Below are 20,877 nucleotides of genomic sequence, written 5' to 3' on the forward strand. Positions count from 1 at the left end.
GTTCTTTAAGTTGATTAAGCAATAAGAAAGTTGGGAAATCATTTTTGTTTAGATAAAGAGAAAAGACAGGAAAGGCAGGTTGTCCCTCTTGAGCTCTAGCTTTTTGAGAGGCTTTCTCTGGGCCAGGCACCCTCCAGGGCTTTGGGGCAGAGAGTAAGACATTGTCTGTCTCCACCTCAGGAAGCGAGAATCTCAAACCAGTGTCCTCTGGTTCCCTGAGATCTTACTTGAAAGAATGACCTGAACTGCATTCCATGTTCAACTTCAAGTTGGGAAACATACGATTAAGCATAGTTAAACAGGTTTCTTTATTGTAGGACTTACCAGTCTTTTATGGATGTACGTGAATTGTGATGAATTTCTAAGATGGGACTCTCCTGAGCAACATTAACAAAACTTGAAAACAGTAGGGTGATTCATATTTCATTAATCTTGTGATTATTTTAAGTCATCCCTGTGTGTACTTGTATATTAGAGAAGTATTTTGCAAACCTAGTTGATCAGAATCACTTTGAGTGCTTAGAATTTTTTTTAAGTTTTGAATTGATAATGTAAGTTTTAAAATTCAAAAAGTGTGTAGTGGCACACAGGAAGAGTTTTTCTCCTTGCTCTGTTCCTTATTTGCCTACTTCCTTTCCTCATAGGTGACTAATGGTATTCTTTCCAGAGGTATTTCATGCATGTGCCATAATTTATTTAGCCAGAACATAAATTACTGAGCCTTGTATTTGGAGATTTCATGTTACTTTTGTATGTGGCATATTATCCAATTCTTAAAACAACTCTGAAACAGATATGGTAATCACTGTTTTGGGCAGAGGTGGAAACATGAGAGCAGGGGATGTTAAATGCATGTTCCATCTTTTAGTTTGGAGCTGGGCTTCAAAGCCTTGAGGGTTTTTTGTTTTTGTTTTTGTTTTTTTGTGGTTATCTGGGGAGAACCAGGTTGGCACTAATTCTGCCTTTTCATGGCTACAATACTTACGATTGGCCAAAAAACAAACAAAATCCAAACAAATAAAAATTTAATATGGGTATGTAAGTCCAATTCTCCCTAATCTGGTACAGAATTAAATGTTATTTTATTGCATTAGTTGTCAGTAGAATATGTCCAGTGATTAGACTTTCTCTAGTTTGCATTTTAAGTCACTTAGCCAGATAGACTATTTTTTTTTTCAATTTCAGGCACTTAAAAGGCTCCTAACAGACTTTTCATCTGTAATTTTGCTTCCTGATGAGCTCTCCTCTTTTCTTTGCTTCCAGCTTCCTTTAGCCACTTGAGCACATTTCCTTAATACCAGCCCAGATTAAATCACACAGGAAAGAGATGGGAGGGAAGGAGAGAGAAAGCAGGCCTCCCTCTCAGCGGTTCTCAACCTGTGGGTCGCGGCCATCGGAAAACACATATAGTATATCAGATATTTACATTACGATTCATAACAGTAGCAAAATTACAGTTATGAAGTAGCAACAAAAATAACTTTATGGTTGGGGGTCACCACAACATGAGGAACTGTATTAAAGGGCCGCGGCATTAGGAAGGTTGAGAACCACTGCAAGTGGAGGAGACTGGGAGAGTCCATCTCCGAGGACTGTAAAGTACTGTGTGGTTTTCCTGTTGGTCTGGTACACTCTTTCTCAGAATAATGCTTAAAGAAAGCATTTCAAAATTTCCTCCTAGCATTGCAGGACCATTTGAACTAGAGTATAGCCCCCAGGTGGGTTATTTTGTAGGACAACATTCCTTTGATGTATTTTAAAAAACCTAGTCTCATAATATTGGCCACATAGTAGAACATCTAAAATGACTGAAAAGAATAGAGAAGTTGTAAATCCACCATTTTGAAGCAGTGTGTAAATGTCCATTCATTCGTTTAACGCTACCCATGTATTGGCAGACAGTTACTAAAGATTTACTGTGTGTCAGGTGCTGGGAATTAAGAAATTACTAAAACCCTTAGAGCTTGCCTGGTGGTGAAAGACAACTATTTCATCAAGCAAATAGTTATAGCATGAGAAGTGCTATGGATGAAATATGCCCCAGGTATAACTGGGACTCAGAAATGCTTAGTTTAGCCTGGAGTGAAAGGTGAGTTAAGGCTTTGCACAGTTTTTTTCAGCCCAGCCTTGGGAGACTAAGTCACTAGATATGTAGAAGGCAGTGAGGGTGTAGTTACAGTATTCTAGGCTGAGGGAATAGGCATATACAAAAAAAAATAGAGTATTTTGGATGTATACTCTAGGTAGGGAATTAATGAGAGTATAGTGATGTTTGGAGTATAGAGTCCTTTGGAAGAGTGAGGAGATAAGATTCGAGAGGTAGTAGGGGCCAGGAGAGAAGGAATCTTTTGCTTTTATGAAGTAAAAACCCATGCACAAGAAACAGAATTATTGTGTCTACAGAATTCCAAGAATTCCCAGACCTAGCTGTCATTCTCTGCATCCTTAAGTTCCTACCAGATCTCAGGATTCAATTTGGGCCCTATTTAGTTTGACATCCAGTTCAAAGGCAGGCTTGGCAGATTTGAAACAGCAACACACGCACACACACACACACACACACTTTTCCAAGGATGAAAAATACAGTTCAGTAATAATGGTAATGGCTGCCATTTTTTTGAGCATTTAAATTATATCCACTTAACAGACGAAGAAACTTTCCAGGCTCTGGGATGTTAAAGTAAAGCTTGCCTAGGGTTATAGAGCCAGTGAATGGTAGGGATGGAATTGAACCCAGGTTTGTGTGCCTGACACTGCAGCTCATTCTTTTCCCACTCCACCATGCTGCTCTCCACAAGGCTGCAGGTGTGGTTCCTGGGGCAGATGGAATGGGAGCTCAGGAATGTAAAATGACCATTTCAAAGACAGTAAAACTGCTATTTCATCTTTATGTTGAAAGGGCAGCAAGAAGGAATCTCTAGTTTAAAGAAGCTCACTGAATCTAATGGCATCAAGATCTTGGTCAGGAATAGAACCTTCTAATTGTCTTGTTTCTATGGAAAAATCAGATTTTTTACAGGTATTTTATTTCAGTTTGCAGTTCTATCTTAAGGACTGAATATTTTGCCAAATGGCAGTGTGTGTTCTATGAAGTGCATCAGTTACCTCATGAGAGGTTTGATTTGTATGTAGAGTTAAAATTGGGTTTGTAATGATTTGAATACATTATCTACATTGGGCAGATACTTTAATGAATGATGTTGCAGATATTCAGAATGTGAATATGGTCTAAGAATAAAGAAAACCAAAAACATTCTCCTGAAATTTTGGCTGGTGCTGAACTTTTTGTATTGATCTCTAAAGAAGTCAGCACAGTTTGATTCTTGTATGTATTTACAGTCTCACATTAAGAAAATGAAATTAGATGAGACAGAAAGACATGAAATTTTCAGAAGAATTATCTTTTCCTATCAAATTTCTTTTTGTCCATTTGGCATGCATATTTCCCTTTTCCTGTTTTGTATGGAGCTGAAAATAACATGGTTAGTTTTGCTATAAAGGAAAATGACTCATTTTGTGTTCAGCATTTAGTTTCTCTGAGATGTGTTTATCTTTCAAATGGCACAGTAGTTCGGAATTTTGTTACTTATGACACTATATAGGAATTTCTAGCCAGAGACATTTTCCAGGTTAGAGGAAGAAATTGTAAGTATGTCATTTTTTTTCTGATAGTTTGCAGAACATTTCTATAACATGAATTTTGTTAACTTGGTTTTATAGAAATCTTTTAACAGTTTCAACAAACAATTTTAGGGGGGAAAGTAAAAAAAAATTCCCATTTACAAAAATTTATATCATTTTATTAATTTATAACATTTATTTAGAAACTTTTTTTTTGGTCTTGAATGTGTCTTGAGGGTGAATGTCCTATATCATTTATTTAAAGTGAACACATTGTATAAACTGACATTTCTCATCTCCATAAGCATAAAGTATGTATAAATCTTACCTATAATTGTTCAGGAAGCTGACAGATGGATTTTTCCTCTACAAAAGCTGTCACTTGTGTGATTTGGAATCTTTTAAGAATTAAGTCAGATGTTTGCAACTTGACATAGTTTTCTTTGGCTAGGCAAAAAGTGAGAAAACTGAGGCTGTTATTTTAGAAATTTTCAAGTCAAATTTAAAGAAATAAAATGTGGTTAAGACTTATGGCTGAGCAAAGATATATTAGGGATTAATGTACAGGTGGAAATTTGCATTATAAAACTGCATTCAGATTACTCTTCATCAAGGAAGTACCCCTTTCCCTAGGTTGTGAGGAGGAGTAATCCTGTATCTGTGGTCTTAAATTCAGGTGCCTCTGGGGCTCGGTAGGTAAGAACACTTCTAGTAACCACCAGGAAATACAAGCTCAGTTGGATAGAGCATTATTCTGATATGCCAGGGTAGGGGTTCCATCCCTGTCAAGGGCGTAAAGAGGTGGAACAACAAACTGATGTCTCTGTCTATCCTCCTCTCTCTCCCTCCTCTCCCACCCTTTCATTCTCTAAAAATCAGTAAGTGAAAATTTAAAGAAATGTAGCCACTTGTAGGCTGGCAGTTTGTGAATTTCCTTAAGTGTGTCTGTAATGTCCCCGCCTACTTTTAGTAATTGACTGCAGCTTTGCATATAAATCTTAAAGAAGTTCTTTTATATCCTTGCCCCTCCTGCCTAGTCTTCAGCTATTGAAAATCACTGGCAAGTAAATGCTAGTGCCTCACGGAAGTTGAATACTGAGGGAGGCAGTATTGCCATTTTTAATATGCTTTATGGTACTTTACTGTGCCCTTTTATATCTAAACAGATTCATGCATGGGTAAATAATTTATTTACAGTGCAAGATAGACCGGTGGATTTTAGTATCACAGTATGAAAAGTTCATTGATCAGGTTTCCGATTCTACTTGGCAACCAACTTTTACAAAACTATCAGACAACTCAGGCCCACATAATACCAGTGGTTGAGTGTGGACCAGGAGGTCACGGTTTGGTTCCCGGTCAGGGCACATACCGGGGTTTTGGGCTTGGTCCCCATTGGGGCGTGTACAGGAGGCATCTAAGCAACGATTCTCTCTCATCGATGTTTCTTTCTCTCTCTCTCTCTCTCTCTCTCTCTCTCTCTCTCTCTCCATCTCTGAAATCAATAAAATATTTAAAAAATACAATAAAAATTATCACTTACTGGGTTTTGGTATAGTATCAAAGAATACCTATTTAAAATATTTTAGAAGTACATAATAAAGACATTATTTTGGTTATCATTTGTGGCTGCTTTAGTAAGCAAGAACAATTTCCCCCCCAATATTAATATTTAGTAATTGGTTACTTTAATAGCACTGGCATTTTAGAATCCACTATAGCAGTTCTCAGAGTGTGGTCTGTAGACCCTGGGGACTCCTAAGACCCTTTCAGGGGCTCTGAAGTCAAAACTATCTTCGTAATAATACTGAGACTTATTTGTCTTTTCACTGTTTTGCCATTTGTGCTATTGTTCAAAAGTGATGGTGGAGAGAAGACCAACTTCGTAGCATAAATCTAATTATTGGCACCCAACTGTACTGGAAATTATTATATTCACTTTTTTTTTTTTTTTGTATTTGCAGAGGGGAAAATGTCAGTTTCACTTAAGGGATCCTTGTTGAAGCCATAAAATATTAATTTTATTAAATCTTAACCTTTGAGTACATGTCATTTTAATATTCAGTGTAACACTGGTTCTGTTAAGGAAACGCTTTTGCAGTTGTTTTAGTCGCAAGTTGACTGTTTTTTTCATGGAATGTACTTTTTATTTGATATATGGTTATTCAGATTTGGGTATTTGAGAGACATTTTCTTGAAAATGAATAAAGTGAGCCTGTTACTTCAAGGCAAACAACTGAAGCTATTTGTTGCCAATGATAAAATTGAGCTTTCAAGCAAAAATTAGCATTTTGGGAAATTTGTATCCAGCACTGTGAGTTTGGCACTGTAAATTGATAGTGACTTGAGCAAATGTGGTTTTGAAGAGCTGTCAGTAAACCAATATTTTTCAAATGACCAATGCATGCTGGCTATTATAGACTCATGTATGGGCAAAACATTTTTTCAGTTTATTGATAGATAGGTTTTGGATTCCACCTTGCTCCCAGTCTTTAAGAAACTGTCAGTTGTTGAGTTTTGGTGTAAAATCACAAGAATATCTACAACGATCTGAAAAGGGTATTAAAATATTCCATCCTTTTGTAACAATTTATATAGGCTAGCTTTTCTTCATATACTACAACCAAAGCGGTGTACTGTGAGGCATATTGAATACAGAAGCCAATCGGAGAATCTGTGTTATATTAAGTCTGATAAATAATAAAAGAGGCCTGCAAAAATGGAAACAGTCCCCTATCACAAATATTTTTTGGAAAGTAGTTGTTTTTCATAAGGTAATTTATGTCAAAATGTAATGAATTTGTTATTTTTAAAATATTCAAAATTTTTCTTGGTTTTTACTTTAATCTTACAAATATCAGTGGATGTAGCCCACATAAACAAAGGCTTTTTTGGGGGGTCTTCAATTTTTAAGAGTATAAAGTGGTCCTGGGTAAAAAAAAGTTTGAGAATCATTAAAGTACATTATGAGGGGTTGGAAACAGACTGTTGAGAACATGTAAAGAATATTTGGGGAGGTGGAAAATATGCATCCAAAGATTGATTTACTTTTTTTTTTTTTAATGTGTTTTTTATTGTTTTTAGAGAAAGAGGAAGGGAGAGAGAGAGAAAGAGAGAAACATCGGTCGGCTGCCTCCTGTACATCCCTCACTGGGGACTGAGCCATAACCCGGGTATGTGAGCATGTGCCCTAACCCGGGATGGTGCTCAACCTACTGAGCCACACTAGGCAGGGCTTAATATTTTTTTTAAAGAATACCCTCCTGTAGATGATACAAAGAAAGACAATTATGTTCTTTACTTTCTTGAAGCCTAAAATCTTTTGTTTCTGAGTAACAATTTTAGTTCCTGTTTTGGCCATTGCAATAATTTTACTCCTTGCTTCATTGTTAAATTTGGGAGTTTTCTATGGTCAGCTATGACATGAGAAAAATAAAGGACATAATAGGGAGTTTTTAATATAACTAAATTTATATTCTAAGATTATAGCCTTTTTACATTTTTGGTATGAAAATGAGGTATGGTAATACTTTTTCTATGTGTGTGTTTTCAAAATAGCTATATTACTTCTCTCATTATCACCCATCCCCACTTCCATTTACTGTTTCATGAAATCCCAAATTCAGATAGAAGCACTACAGAATGGCTTTCAAAAAATGTATCCGAAATTGAATGCTTTGAAGTCAAAAATCAGACATGCAATGAGAGAGTCTTTCATAATCATAGAGATGAAGAGAATCATCCCTAATATTCTGGTGCTTCTTGCTTGAGCCAGGCGACTCTAATCTTCCCATACTCTTCTCTGCTATCCTCAGCCCTAGGGGTCAAGGTAACACCTAATATTTAAGTCACAACACAAAGTGGGTGGATAGAGGGAAAGGCTTTATCCCTTTTACACAAAAACAGTCACGTGCAACATGAGGAGACTGAGTTGACTCCCTCCATCTTGAAGCCCAAGACCACCTAGTGGAACTTCCCTGTGAGCATGCCTTTAGGTGGTTTGCCTTTAGCTTGCTTTGGATGGCGTGAAAAGGAATTTGGGGATGGATGCCCGCTGGACTGGCTTGAGTAAGCTAGCTGATGCCGGCACAGGTGTGACCATCTCAGAATGCCCTCTGCCGCTTTGCTGGAAGCACAGGCTTTTCCTCCAGTGACAGTGGCTGGCAGGTGGGCCCACCAGGTGATAGCTTGAATTTATTTTATCCGTGATAATGTGAACAGTTGGCGTGCAGAGAACCAGTTCAGAGGTAGCAGTGTGAATAATATGGTGCAATAGTTGTGTAAAAAAGTGTGGAAGTTAAAGACTTTCTTTCTGCCTGTACTTAGGAAGGTACATGATGAGATGGTGGAAAAGACCATGTTCTGTGGTTACACATGGATTTGACCCCTGTCTCTACCACCTGTCTGATAACATAGTCGTTCCTTACTCTCCCCTGCACCCCTCTCCCCCAAGTATCTGTATTTTTATTGCTTCTTGAGTTTTAGGCTTTAAGATTTTGAGGGTTTACTTTTGGAAGAATGCAATAAATATTCCTACAGTATTTTTTTTCTACAAGGAAATATCTGGGTAAAGATTTTAATGTACTGCATTTGTATTTTGATGATACTGCCTTCTCTGACATGGATGACAAGAGGTGAGCTTTAAGACAATTTCTGCAAGAGTCTGTGCTTTAGTGGAGGTAACCTTTACTGACTCTTGGCTATTGTTTCTTTGTATGGATTACTAAGTCCTTTAAGATAACATTATGGGTGTGTAAAAGTTTTATTCTATGGGTGGATATCTGGAGTGAGGTCACTTTAAAGGCCGCTTGCTAAGATGATTATTGGGTAAATGGTGAGTTATTAAATGTTTTCTCTATGTCAACTGGTCTGCTTATAAGAGTTATATAGGCAACTATCCTAAAAGAAATTTGAATATTCATAGTTTTCTTGCTTATTTTAAAATTTAATTTGAAGTGGAAGACCTGGGGAGTTAATTTTGTTGAGATCATGATCAGAAACCTATTCTGCCTCTGAAATAGCTTGTATACAAGTATTAGTTCTGTTGGAACTGTGTCTAATGAAGTAGAAGAGGGGGGAAAGACTTGCTAAGTTTCATCCTGTCTTTGCTTGGAGTCTGTGAAGCTAATTCAGATGGAAACACAAATGACTAGAATGTAGACAGTGAAGGTCCTATAGAAGGAGGGAGCTGTAGACTTCTGTAGGCAGAAAGCAAGGGCCACCAGAAAAAGTCTAGGGAGGAGGTTGTGTTTAAGTTGGGTCTAAAATAACTATAGGAGTGAGACTGGAGGAAATGTACTGGTGGCTGATTATGCCACTTGCTACCATTAAGGCGATTGCTGGTAAACATGAAACATGGGTGGTGTACCTTGTCTTACAATTTCAGGTATATGAAAGCCATCATTTTGTAGAAAGTGGGATGTCAGGAATATCTTTCTCTCCTGTGGAATTGAAGCCTTTCAGGGATCTAGATAAATCTTTTTTTTAAATTAGAAATTCAGCTAGAAAAATACATTTGGTTTAGAGGTGTGTGTTATGTGGCAGGGAGGGGGTTAGGCAGAGAATTATAAAACTGAAGAATCTGTACTAAGTGCTGTTGCCGGTTGAGTAATATCAGTGAGAAGATGAATTGTCTTTCAAATTGTAATGTTAAATTTTGGGGGGAAATGAGATTGAAGTTATAGGGGATTTTAAGGGCAGCATTGAAATGTTAGCTTCTGGCTAGTAGTTATACTTTGCTTTCCTATTTCTCTATTAACATCAGTTTGCTGTTACCTTACCGTGGTGCTTAAAAAAAAATAATTCCAGCCTCTGGATCTGTAAAATGTCTCTAAATTTAAAGGAATAACATAGGTATTGAATTGGAATATCGAATAAACCTTTGGTGTAGGAGTACTAAGATTGCCAGTTTATTGCTAACCTACCTATCCATTGTGTGTTACAGCCACCTCACAAAGGCTTTCTTTCTTGTATGTCCCTGAATGAGATTGAGCGGAGTTATGTGGTTATTTTGTAATGTTACTCTTTACTCTTAAAATTGTTTTCTGTCACAACCACATGTAAAGATTTATCCTGAAATGGAATTTGCTGAGCTGTAGGATGGTTTTCCTTTTATTTTAAAAATGGGGAAATCTTTTGTTAATGTTACTATGAGAGGAAATACAGTTAATAACTTTAAGCATTGTAAGCTTTCGGGGAAGACCCTTCAAAGTAGACAAGGGCCTAATAATTATGTAGATAGAGTGAGGATTTAGTAAATTTAAATGAATGTGATTTGGTCACAGTGATTCTGTGATTTGCATGTCTGCTGAGGAAATGCAAAAGGGAACAAATACACACATAGTTTACTACTTTTTTTGCTTGAAGGTTTCTGAGATTCATGTAAATTAATATGTAGGTGGCCAGTTTAGTCATGATAACTGTTTTGAGATTTGGAAGGATGCTTTTATATAAACTTTTGGGATTGAATTTAGGAAAAGTAAAAAAATTAATATTTGGGGAAACATTCTAAAGTAGAGGCCCGGTGCATGAAATTAGTGCACTCAGGGGTGTGTGGGGGCAAGGTCCTCAGCCCGGCCTGTGCCCTCTCACAGTCCAGGAGCCCTCGGTGGATGTCCAACGGATGGCTTAGGCCCACTCCCCATGGGAGAGGCTCCTGCCACCACTGCTGCACTTGCCATCAGTGAGCCCAGCTCAGCACTTCTGGCTGAGCAGCGTTCCCCCTATAGGAGCGCACTTGCCACCAGGGGCAGCTCCTGCGTTGAGCATCTGCCCCCTGGTGGTTAGTGCATGTCATAGCTATCGTCGTTCTGCTGCTAGGTCGATTTGCATATTAACCTTTTATTATATAGGACTAGGGGCCCGGTGCACGAAATTCGTGCACTGGGTGTGTGTGTGTGTGTGTGGGGTGCCCCTCAGCCTAGCCTGCCCCCTCTCACATACTGGGAAGCCCTCAGGCGTTGACCCCCATCACCCTCCAATCGCAGGATCAGCCCCTTGCCCAGGCCTGACGCCTCTGGCCTAGGCATCCGGCCCCGGCAGTGGGGACCTGCAGTGGCAGCAGGGGGTGCCGCGATCACGCGGGCTCCGCCCCTGCCCCTGCAGGAAGCCTCTGGCTGAGGTGTCCGGCCCGGGCAGCGGGGACCCACAGCTGCAGTGGCCCCGCGATCGTGGGCTTCGCTTTAGGCCCAGGCAAGGGACCCCTAGCTCCTGGGACTGCCAGCTTCGACCATGCCCAGCTCCCATCGCTGGCTCCACCCCTACTTCCTGCTATCACTGGCCAGGGCGGAAAAGGCACCTGATTCTCCGATCATGGCTGGGGGGCAGGGCAAAGGCGGCCCCAGGGCCGCCTTTGCCCTGCCCCCCAGCTCTTAGCTCCCCCCTGGGTTTCCGATCACTGTCCGTGGCAGGGGGCTTCTTCCTGCTTTCCCTTTCGCCTCCCTGCATTGTGCCTACATATGCAAATTAACCGCCATCTTGTTGGCAGTTAACTGCCAATCTTAGTTGGCAGTTAATTTGCATATAGCCCTGATTAGCCAATGAAAAGGGTATCGTCGTACGCCAATTACCATTTTTCTCTTTTATTAGTATAGATAAGTGTCCTGGTAAAATCAATTTGTATATGAACATTTCAGATGGGTAAGATGAAATTGAATATGACAATTCATAAGTGCTATTTCCATAAAACCATTGCTTATATATCCTCCGCTGAAGCATTTGCTTTCATACATTCATAAGAATTTCAGGACTGAAAAGAACCAGAGATGACTATTCCTCTTTCCTCACATAGGTGAGGACTTGAGATCTGATGGTTTAAATGAGCCCAGCTAGTAGTAGATGAATTGGGTGTAATCCCCAGAGTACTTCCTAGCCAGTGGGTATTTCCAATACAGATGGGTGTACATTTCAGTTGTGCTTAGGAGTCTGCTATGATTTTTAAGATTAGAAAACTTACTTGATGGTATTAACCATTTTCTCTGTCGCCTTAGTATCCTGAAATTTGCTGAGTTCTTGTGTTATTAAATATTTTCTAGCATTTTGATATCCTCAAAGCTAATTTTAGTTTTAGAAATATTATCTACCTGGAATGATATTTAGAACCATGAAAGGAGTGTTAATTTCAGTTGTTGTCCAGCTTTAAAAAAGCTTTGACAAGTCTCTCCCCGCCTCTCCCCCCTACTGTATACTTGGTGAAAACTCTAGAGATGGTATTGAGCTGAGAAAAAAGATATGGAAATGAATGGGTTTAGTTGTAAGCCAGTCAGTAAGTACTTTCTAAAAGTGTCACTACTATGGTTTTGGGGAAGTACAATCTTTCTTAGCCCTTTCTCATATTCTGGCTCTAGTTGGGTGAAAAGTTTTGTAAATTACTTGCAGTAAATGCGAGCCAAGGCGAGTGAGCTCCTGCCTCTGTTCAGAGTCTTCCAACGGCTGCTATTGCTCAGAATGGGAGCCTTGTAGTTTGGAGCCTCCCAGTTTCTCACCCTGATTTTTAACCAGCCTTCTCAGAGCTCATGAGTTCCACAGTGCATTACTCTTATGGTGTTTTCTCTTGTCTTGGGACATAGGAAACGCTTGACATTCCAGGATCAATAAAACACATTTTTTGTTCATGAAAATAAATGTAATACCACGCTATAAAAAGGAAAATGTGTTTTATTGGGGGCCATATCACACATGATCAGATGCTATTCTTTGGGTTTGAGAATAGTCACCAGTGAATATATGCTTTTTGGGAAAGAAATTATGGCATCATTTGAACGTCACTCTTGCTTAGGCATCTGATTTGGTATTGGTCAGATACTATACACATTTTAGTGTTTGAACGATGCTGCTCAGCATTGAACAGAGGATAGAACTACCAGGAGAAAGTAACGTTGAGGGACAACTGGCTGCACCTAGATCTCTTACTAAAATAATTAGATGAATTGCCTGTATATTATATGATTTGTGGTAGCTTTCTAAACTGGCTGTAAGGTTTGATTTATTTATTTTAATTTTTATTTTTTTAAAGAGTGTTTTTATTGATATCAGAGAGGAAGGGAGAGGGAGAGAGAGAGATAGAAACATCAATGATGACAGAGAAACATTGACTGGCTGCCTCCTGCACGCCCCCCACTAGGGATTGAGCCCACAACCTGGGCATGTGCTGTGACCGGAATAGAATCCGGGACCCTTCATTCCACAGGCCGACGCTCTTATCCTCTGAGCCAAACTGGGAAGGGCTGATTTATTTTTGAGTATGTATTCTATTTTGATCTGTTAGTACAAATGATTGACATTTGATTTCATGTATTTTTGCCACTTTTTAGAGAGCAAAGTTTATGGAATTCCATATTGACTTACTATCCTAATTTTTTCCCATTCTAAAATTGTCAGTATATTTTTAAGATAATTATTTATGAGACAAAGTTTTGGAAAACCAGGCAGTTGTTTTTTTTTTTAACTTCATGGAATCAAACTCTTAAAATCTCTACATTTGTTTTCATCTTTATAAAATTACTCCTGTAGCTTGATAAGTATTTAAATGGGTATTACAGTATATTAATTCAGAGCTGTTTGAGAGAAGCAGCAATATAATAGGTAATATGAATTAATATCTTTTAATGCAGCCCTGAGATTTTTCTAAGAATATTCAGTACTCTTAAAAATGGGAGGTGTTGTCCTTGTTTTATAGATATGGACATTGAGGTTTTAATTTGTACCATTTTTGTGTCATAAAGCCCTTTAAGATGAAATTGAATATGACAGTTAATAACTACTTAAAGCATAATGATGTGCCCTTAGGCTTATGGGCTTTTTCTGCCTTGTTATATTAAATTCTTAATAGATTTGTGCTTCCCATGTATTTTGATTTCATGATATACATGTACATTCATTATTCAAGAATTTCTTGGCATATATAGCACAGTGTTTAAAAATTGGCTTTCCATTGGATGCTGATTCAAGGACCAGGTCTACTGACACATTTTGTTATATGAACTATAGAAGCCTCAGTTTCCTCATGTGTAAAATGGAATTAACAATATTATTATTATTATTGAAATTGCTAATGGGATGGTAAGGGAAGGGAATTGCAAAATTGACTTGTGATTTTTTGGGGAGGTGGATAAAATATAATATAAAAACACTAGAGGCCTGGTGCACGAATTCATGCACGGGTGGGGTCCGGCCACCTGCCCAGATATGGGGGGCCCATCGGGCTGGGCCAGTGGGGGGTAGGGCCGTGGGCTGTTGGCCATCCTGCCCCACCCCTGATGGGGGGTTTAGGGGCCCATTGGGGGCCGGGCCAGCCAGGGGTGGGGGCCGACTGGGGCCCAGATCAGGCTGGTTGGCTGCCTCAGTGCGTGTCATAGCCACTGGTCATTCTGGTTGTTCTGGTCATTTCGCCTTTCTGATCACTGGGCTTTTATATATATAGACTAGAGACCCAGTGAACAAAAATTTGTGCACTCGGGGGTAGGGGGTCCCTCAGCCCAGCCTGTGCCCTCTCGCAGTCTGGGACCCCTCGGGGGTGACCACTTGCTGGCTTAGGTCTGCTCCCTGGGGAATTGGGCATAAGCTGGCAATCAGACATTCTTCTGGCAGCCCGGCAGCCCTCGGGGGATGCCCACTTGCCAGCAGGGAGCAGACCTAAGCTGCAGTCGGACATCCTTAGCGCTGCTGAGGAGGCAGGAGAGGCTCCCACCACCACCACTGCACTGGCAGCCATCAGCCTGGCTTGTGGCTGAGCAGAGCTCTCCGCTGTGAGAGCGACTGACCACCAGAGGCAGCTCCTGCATTGAGCATCTGCCCCCTGGTGGTCAGTGTGTGTCATAGTGACCAGTCATTCCCAGTCTTTCTGCTGTTAGGGTCAGTTTGCATATTACCCTTTTACTATATAGGATAGAGGCCTGGTGCACGGGTGGGGCCTGGCTGATTTTCCCTGAAGGGTGATCCGGATGAGGGTGGGGGTCCCACTTGGGTGCCTGGCCAGCCTGGATGACGGGCTGATGGCTGTTTGCAGCTGGTCACACCCCCTTCAGTGTGGGGGTCCCCACTGGGGTGCCTGGCTAGTCTGGGTGAGGGGCTGAGGGCCGTTTTCAGGCTGGCGGGCGACTGAAGCTCCCAGCCTCTTTTTTTTTTTCTTTCTTTTTTTTTATTCTGGGATTTATTTACCTTCTATAGCTGTCACTAGAGCTGAGAGCCGGCTCCAGCTCTGAGGCTGTGGCTGGCTGAAAGCAGGTATCTGGGTTTGTTTAGCTTCTATAATTGAAATTCTGTTGCCATCACTGGCGCTCTAAGCTCTGAGCCCGCTGGCAGCTGAAAGCAGGTTTCTGGGTTTGTTTAGCTTCTATAATTGCAACATTGTTGCATCTGGAGCTCAGAGCTGGGCTGGGGCAGGCGGGGAACCTTGGCTTCCTCTGTCACTGGAGCAAGCAAGCCTCATGTTCGCTTCAGCTGCATGGCTGTCGGCCGCCATCTTGGTTGCCAGTTAATTTGCATATCTCGCTGATTAGCTAATGGGAAGGGTAGCGAAGTTACGGTTAATTACCATGTTTCTCTGTTGTTAGATAGGATTCTTGATATAGCAAACATTATGTGTACTACTGTTAAAAATTACTAAAATAATGGTATGAGTACCTATCAGACTAGAATTATTTTGTTTACAAAGGATCTGTGCATGTGGTTTATTCATGTTTTGTTTTGTTTTTAAAGGTTACGGGAAGTTTCAGAGAAACTGAACAAGTATAATTTAAACAGGTAAGAGCTGTAAAATATTTAAAATTCCCTGAAAAGAATGTTTCTTTATTAGGAAAAAGAATTCATATTTAGGAAGCATCTATTAGGAATATTTTAATCTTATTCAACTTTTTGTGAGTTGGGTGCATTTGAATTATAGTTTCTGTTTATGCTGGCTTTTAAAAAATCGGGCATAGCAAGGAACTGGAATTATAATGACTATGAGGATACAACTGTTAATTCTTCAGTTATTGCTTTAAAATATGTAAATATTAGTTTTGAAAACAGTTTTTGCCAGCTCTTTTTTTCTTTGGTTACTTGGATTTTTTTTTAAAAAAGGAAACAACCCTGCGATGTATTAACTATTTACAGAGTAATTTTACTTATGTACTTTCTTTTATTCACCAGCCACCCCCCTTTGAATGTATTGGAACAGGCTACTATTAAACAGTGTGTGGTGGGACCAAATCATGCTGCCTTTCTTCTTGAGGTAAATTGTTTATTTGAAGGGAGAGAAATGAAAATAAGCAGTTAAAATACAGCTGTGCATCATCAGGTTTCTTTCTTTTTAACCATGGAAAATACCAGTTTCTTGCAAGAGTTATTTCAGAGATCACCCAGTTCCATTTCCCCATTGTGTAAATTCTCTGGCTCAGATAAAGCTTAAATGATATACTAGAGCTTAAAACTAATTAGTAACATAATAGAGAAGTTCCTGATATCCAGTCATTTCCTTACTCTGATTCTGTTAGATTGAGATATTTTAAATTATTTTTACTAGGTTCTTGATAACATATGTAAAACACATTTCCCCAACTCAGGTGTTAGCACCTTCTGGAAGTGAGTTTATTTATTGTTTTCTGAATTGACAGTGATAGGTACATGATCAATCTGTTCGTTGAATAAATTCAAATTTTAACTCACATTTTTTACTTTGGAAATTTCTTCTATTTTCTTTGCTTTTAGGATGGTAGAGTTTGCAGGATCGGTTTTTCAGTACAGCCAGACAGACTAGAATTGGGTAAACCTGATAATAATGATGGGTAAGATGTCCTTTCTATTTAATATTTAGCTCTTACAAGGTATTATTTTAAACCTGTTTTGATATTTTTGGTAGCCCTCATGTTTTTAAAAAAAGCATTGCAGAAAATGAGACACTTAAAATAGAGTGAAATGGTTACTGTGTAGTTTGATTTTAATTTTTATGCACTGCAGTGATTTGTAGCTAAAAATACTAGCATTAAAATAGCAGCAGAGTACATGATCAAGAATAATGACATGTATTTGGTAGGTTCCAAGTCAAATTTGCTCTTTGATCTAAATAACTTGCTAGATCATGTTTTCTTTTTTCTTTTCTTTTTCCTTTGTAATATATTCAAATGAAGTGACCCAACTTGAAAATGACAGGCTTTTTAAAATTTTGGTCTTTATAAATGATAGCATATAGAAAAGTTTGCTGGACAATATATGATGAATTTCAATTAACTGCTTCTAAGGAAAGCATGATTACTTTAAGAAATATAAAGAATAGTTCATCTGTAGTTAAACCTTGAAAATGTTTCAACCAGTAAAGAATTCCGGATTGTTATGGGGCTATAAGTTGTTAGATTTGCCCTTTGATGTGAAGTATATGTTTTTAGTAGGATTAATCAGAGAATACATAGGTTGTGAATGTTCTACCTCTTATTTTTTCCCTAGGTCAAAGTTGAACAGCAACTCGGGGGCAGGGAGAACCTCAAGGCCCGGTAGGACAAGCGACTCCCCATGGTTTCTCTCAGGTTCTGAGACTCTGGGCAGGCTGGCAGGCAACACCCTGGGGTAAGTTGTGGCTGGATGTTGGCATCCATTGGTCTGGGCCAGTGCTCTGACTGCTTTCATTGTGCTATCTCGTCTTCAGTATCATCTAGTGATGGGATGAGGAAACTCTCCTGAACTCTACACAGTTCATTGTAGCTCATGATGAGCCACCATAATAAAAATAACCCGTACAGGCTAGTTACAGTTAACCCAGGTTCTTGACCTTTTAAAAATGTAAAGTGTTCACATGTGTTTATAATGCCATTTATTATGTCAGTTTTATTATTTAAACATTTCAGTGATACCATTTTGGTTTTGTGACTCTTTCTTGGGTTAAAAAAACCTAAGATTTTTTTCTTTCTGGTATCCAAATCTTATAGTTCTTTCTGAATTAACTTAGTGAAGTTTGAAATTCATGTAACTAAATCTTAAAGCCTTTAATAAAGTTATTTTTGCCCTTTTTTTTTTTTTTTTTTTACAAAAAATTGAGGTATAATTGACATAAATTCAGGTGTACAACATAATGATTCTGTATTTGTACAGGCAAAGTACTTTTGAGATAATTGTGAGTTTGGTTCCAGACCATCGCAGTAAAACAAATATTATAATAAAGCGAGTCATATAAATTTTTGTTTTTCCAGTGCATGTGAAAGTAATGCTTACACTATTTTTAGTCTGTTAATTGCAATAGCATTATGTCTAAAAAAATAATGTATGTACCTTAATTAAAGATACTTACTAAAACTGCTTACCATCATCTGAGCCTTCGTAATCTTTGTGCTGGTGGAAGGTCTTGCCTCGACATTGATGGCTGCTGACTGATCAGGGTGGTGGTTGCTCATTATTGGGGTGGCTGTGGCACTTTCTTACAATAAGACAATAGTGAAGTTTGCCACATTGATTGACTCTTCTTCTCATGAACGATTTCTCTGCAGCATGCGATGCTGCTTGATAGTATTTTACCTACAGTAGAACTTCTACCGAAATTGGAGTCAGTTCTCAAATCTTGCTGCTACTTTATCATCTAAGTTTATGTGTAATTCTCAATTCTTTTCTTATTTTTTCAGTAATTTTCATAGCAACTTCAGGCTCCAGTTCTAATTCTGGTTCTCTTGTTATTTCTACCACATCTACGTTTACTTCCTCCAATGAAGTCTTGAACCCCTCAATCCCTCAATGAGGGTTGGGATCATCTTCCAAATTTCTGTTAATGTTGCTATTTTGACATTTTCACATAAATCGCAGTTGTTCTTATGGCATCTAGGATGATTAATTCTTTCCCAGACCCACTGGAGGAATCATGACAGCAATAGCCTATGAAACGTATTTCTTAAATAATAAGACCTGAAAGTTGAAATTACTCCTTGACCCATGGGCTGCAGAATGGATGTTGCATTAGCAGGCATGAAAACAACATTAATCTTGTACATCTCCATCAGAGCTCTTGGGTGACCACAGGTGCATTGTCAATGAGCAGGAATATTTTGATAGGAATCTTATTTTCTGAGCAGTAGGTCTCAACATTAGGCTTAACATATTAAGTAAACCATGTTGTAAACAGATATGCTATTATCCACGCTTTGTTATTCCATTTATAGAGCACAGGCAGAGTAGATTTAACCTGGATCTTAATGGCCCTATGCTTTTGGAATGGGAAATGAACATTTACTTTGACTTAAAGTCACCAGCTGCATTAGCCTCTAATAAGAGAGTCAGCTTATCCTTAGAAGCTTTGAAGGCAAGCATTAACTTCTCTATAGCTATGTAAGTACTAGATGGCATCTTCTTTCTATGTAAGTAAGGCTGTTTTGTCTACATTGAAAATCTGTTGTTCAGTGTAGCAACCTTTATTAATTATCTCAAATAACCTTCTGGATAACTTGCAGCTTCTACATCAGCCCTTGCTGCTTCACATCCTCCTCCAGTGGTCCATTTGTTATAATTGACAAACCTTTATGGAAGCGGAGCTTGAGTCTGGCGTCTTAGACCACTCGGCCATCCTGACACCAGACAAACCTTTATGGATACACCATCACCCACAGTCTGTAGCTGACTGTGCATTCTATGGGTTTGGACAAATTTATAACGTAGTTTCCATTATATAGTATCATACAGTGCTCTGCCTATTTTATCCTACCCTCCTCATAACCCTTGGCAACCACTGAACTCTTCGGTTTTCAGGAGGTTGTTGGGAGGATAAATGGTGATTTTTCCAGACTGTTACATAATTGGGATCATACACTTTGTAGCCTTTCTAGATTCGCTTCTTTCACTTAGTAATATGCATTTAAGTTTCTTCCACGTCTTTTTATGTCTTGGGAGCTCATTTCTTTTTTGTCACGATAAAAGTCCATTGTATGGATACACCATGGTTTATCCATTCTCCTGCTGAAGAACATCTTGATTGCCTCCAACTTTTGGCAGTTGTGACATTGTGTGCAGGTTTTTGTGTGGGCATAAGGCTTTAACTCCTTTGGATAGATACCTAGGAACACAATTACTAGATCGTATGTTGAGTATGTTTAATTTTGTAAGAGCCCAGCAAACTGCCACAGTAGCTGTATCATTTGTTTTCCCACCAACAAAAGGTAAGAGAGTCCCTGTTCCTCCACACCCCCACCAGCATTTGGTGGTGTCCGTGTTCTGGATTTGGGTTATTCTAATAGGTGTATAGTAGTATCCCATTGTTTTAATTTGTATCTTCTTGATGACATGATGATGTAAAGCAGTGCTGGCGAACCTATGACGCGTGTCAGAGGTGACACGCAAACTCATTTTTTTGGTTGATTTTTCTTTGTTAAATGGCATTTAAATATATAAAATAAATATCAAAAATATAAGTCTTTGTTTTACTATGGTTGCAAATATCAAAAAATTTCTATATGTGACAAGGCACCAGAGTTAAGTTAGGGTTTTTCAAAATGCTGACACGCCGAGCTCAAAAGGTTCACCATCACTAGTCTAGATTTAAATCCTCTTCTCTTTATAAAACTTCTATATAACCAATTATAATAGGTTGTGTAAAGAAGGACTCAAATACAGCGGTGGAATTTAATTACTTGGCTAATAAAATATTCAACAAATACAATAAAATATAGTACATTTAAGCTTGAATAAAACCTTGGTAGACCTACTCCAAAGAAGATTAGGGCTAATTGTCAGACTCTGAGCCCTGGCTGTTAAGCTCAGTGGTTAGGGTGTCAGCCCTCAGACCAAAGAGTCTTGGGTTTGATTCCCGGTCAAGGGTGGTCAAGGGTATATACCCCAGTTGTGGGTTTCCCCCCCACTCCTGGTCAGGGTGCATGCAGGAGGCAACCAATCGATGTGTCTCTCTCATGTCAGTTTCTCTCTCTCTTTCTCCTCCTCCTCTCTCCCACTCAGTTTGAAAAACAATGGAAAAAATACCCTCGGGCAAAGATTAAAAAAAAAAAGACTTTGAAAATGCAGATACTCAATAATTGAGTATCCCCTTACCAATCTTTGCCCATATTTTCTCTCTCTCTCTCTCTCTCTCTCTCACACACACACACACACACACACACACACGTGCGCACATGCACATGCACACTCCAGAACAAACTGTAAAATTTCTTTTACATTGGGTCCATGAATTTGAATATTAAAAAATGTCACAGTGCCCACTGACAACTCATTGCCAGTCATTGTTTACCTCACTTGTAGATGTTTAGATGTTTACAAAGTGAACACACTTAAAAGCTGATGGTTTCTCTGAACAAT

The 20,877-nt window shown here is 39.0% G+C and overlaps 1 protein-coding gene across 20 annotated transcripts in view; it reads left to right on the top strand.

Annotated features, from left to right (window-relative positions):
* UBR5 (ubiquitin protein ligase E3 component n-recognin 5) overlaps nt 1-20,877 on the top strand; it is a 136,853-nt gene that overhangs the window by 30,783 nt on the left and 85,193 nt on the right. For all 20 annotated transcript variants that reach the window (XR_009449540.1, XR_009449539.1, XM_059672028.1 and 17 more), the window contains exons 2-5: nt 15,319-15,363; nt 15,751-15,832; nt 16,309-16,385; nt 17,041-17,160. Coding sequence is in view for 18 of the 20 variants with exons in the window: in XM_059672028.1 (XP_059528011.1) it covers nt 15,319-15,363; nt 15,751-15,832; nt 16,309-16,385; nt 17,041-17,160 (324 nt within the window). In the remaining 2 variants the exon portion in view is untranslated. The remainder of the gene's footprint in view (nt 1-15,318; nt 15,364-15,750; nt 15,833-16,308; nt 16,386-17,040; nt 17,161-20,877) is intronic.

This window comes from Myotis daubentonii, chromosome 17 (assembly GCF_963259705.1).
Source record: "Myotis daubentonii chromosome 17, mMyoDau2.1, whole genome shotgun sequence".
NCBI classification, from domain to species: domain Eukaryota; kingdom Metazoa; phylum Chordata; class Mammalia; order Chiroptera; family Vespertilionidae; genus Myotis; species Myotis daubentonii.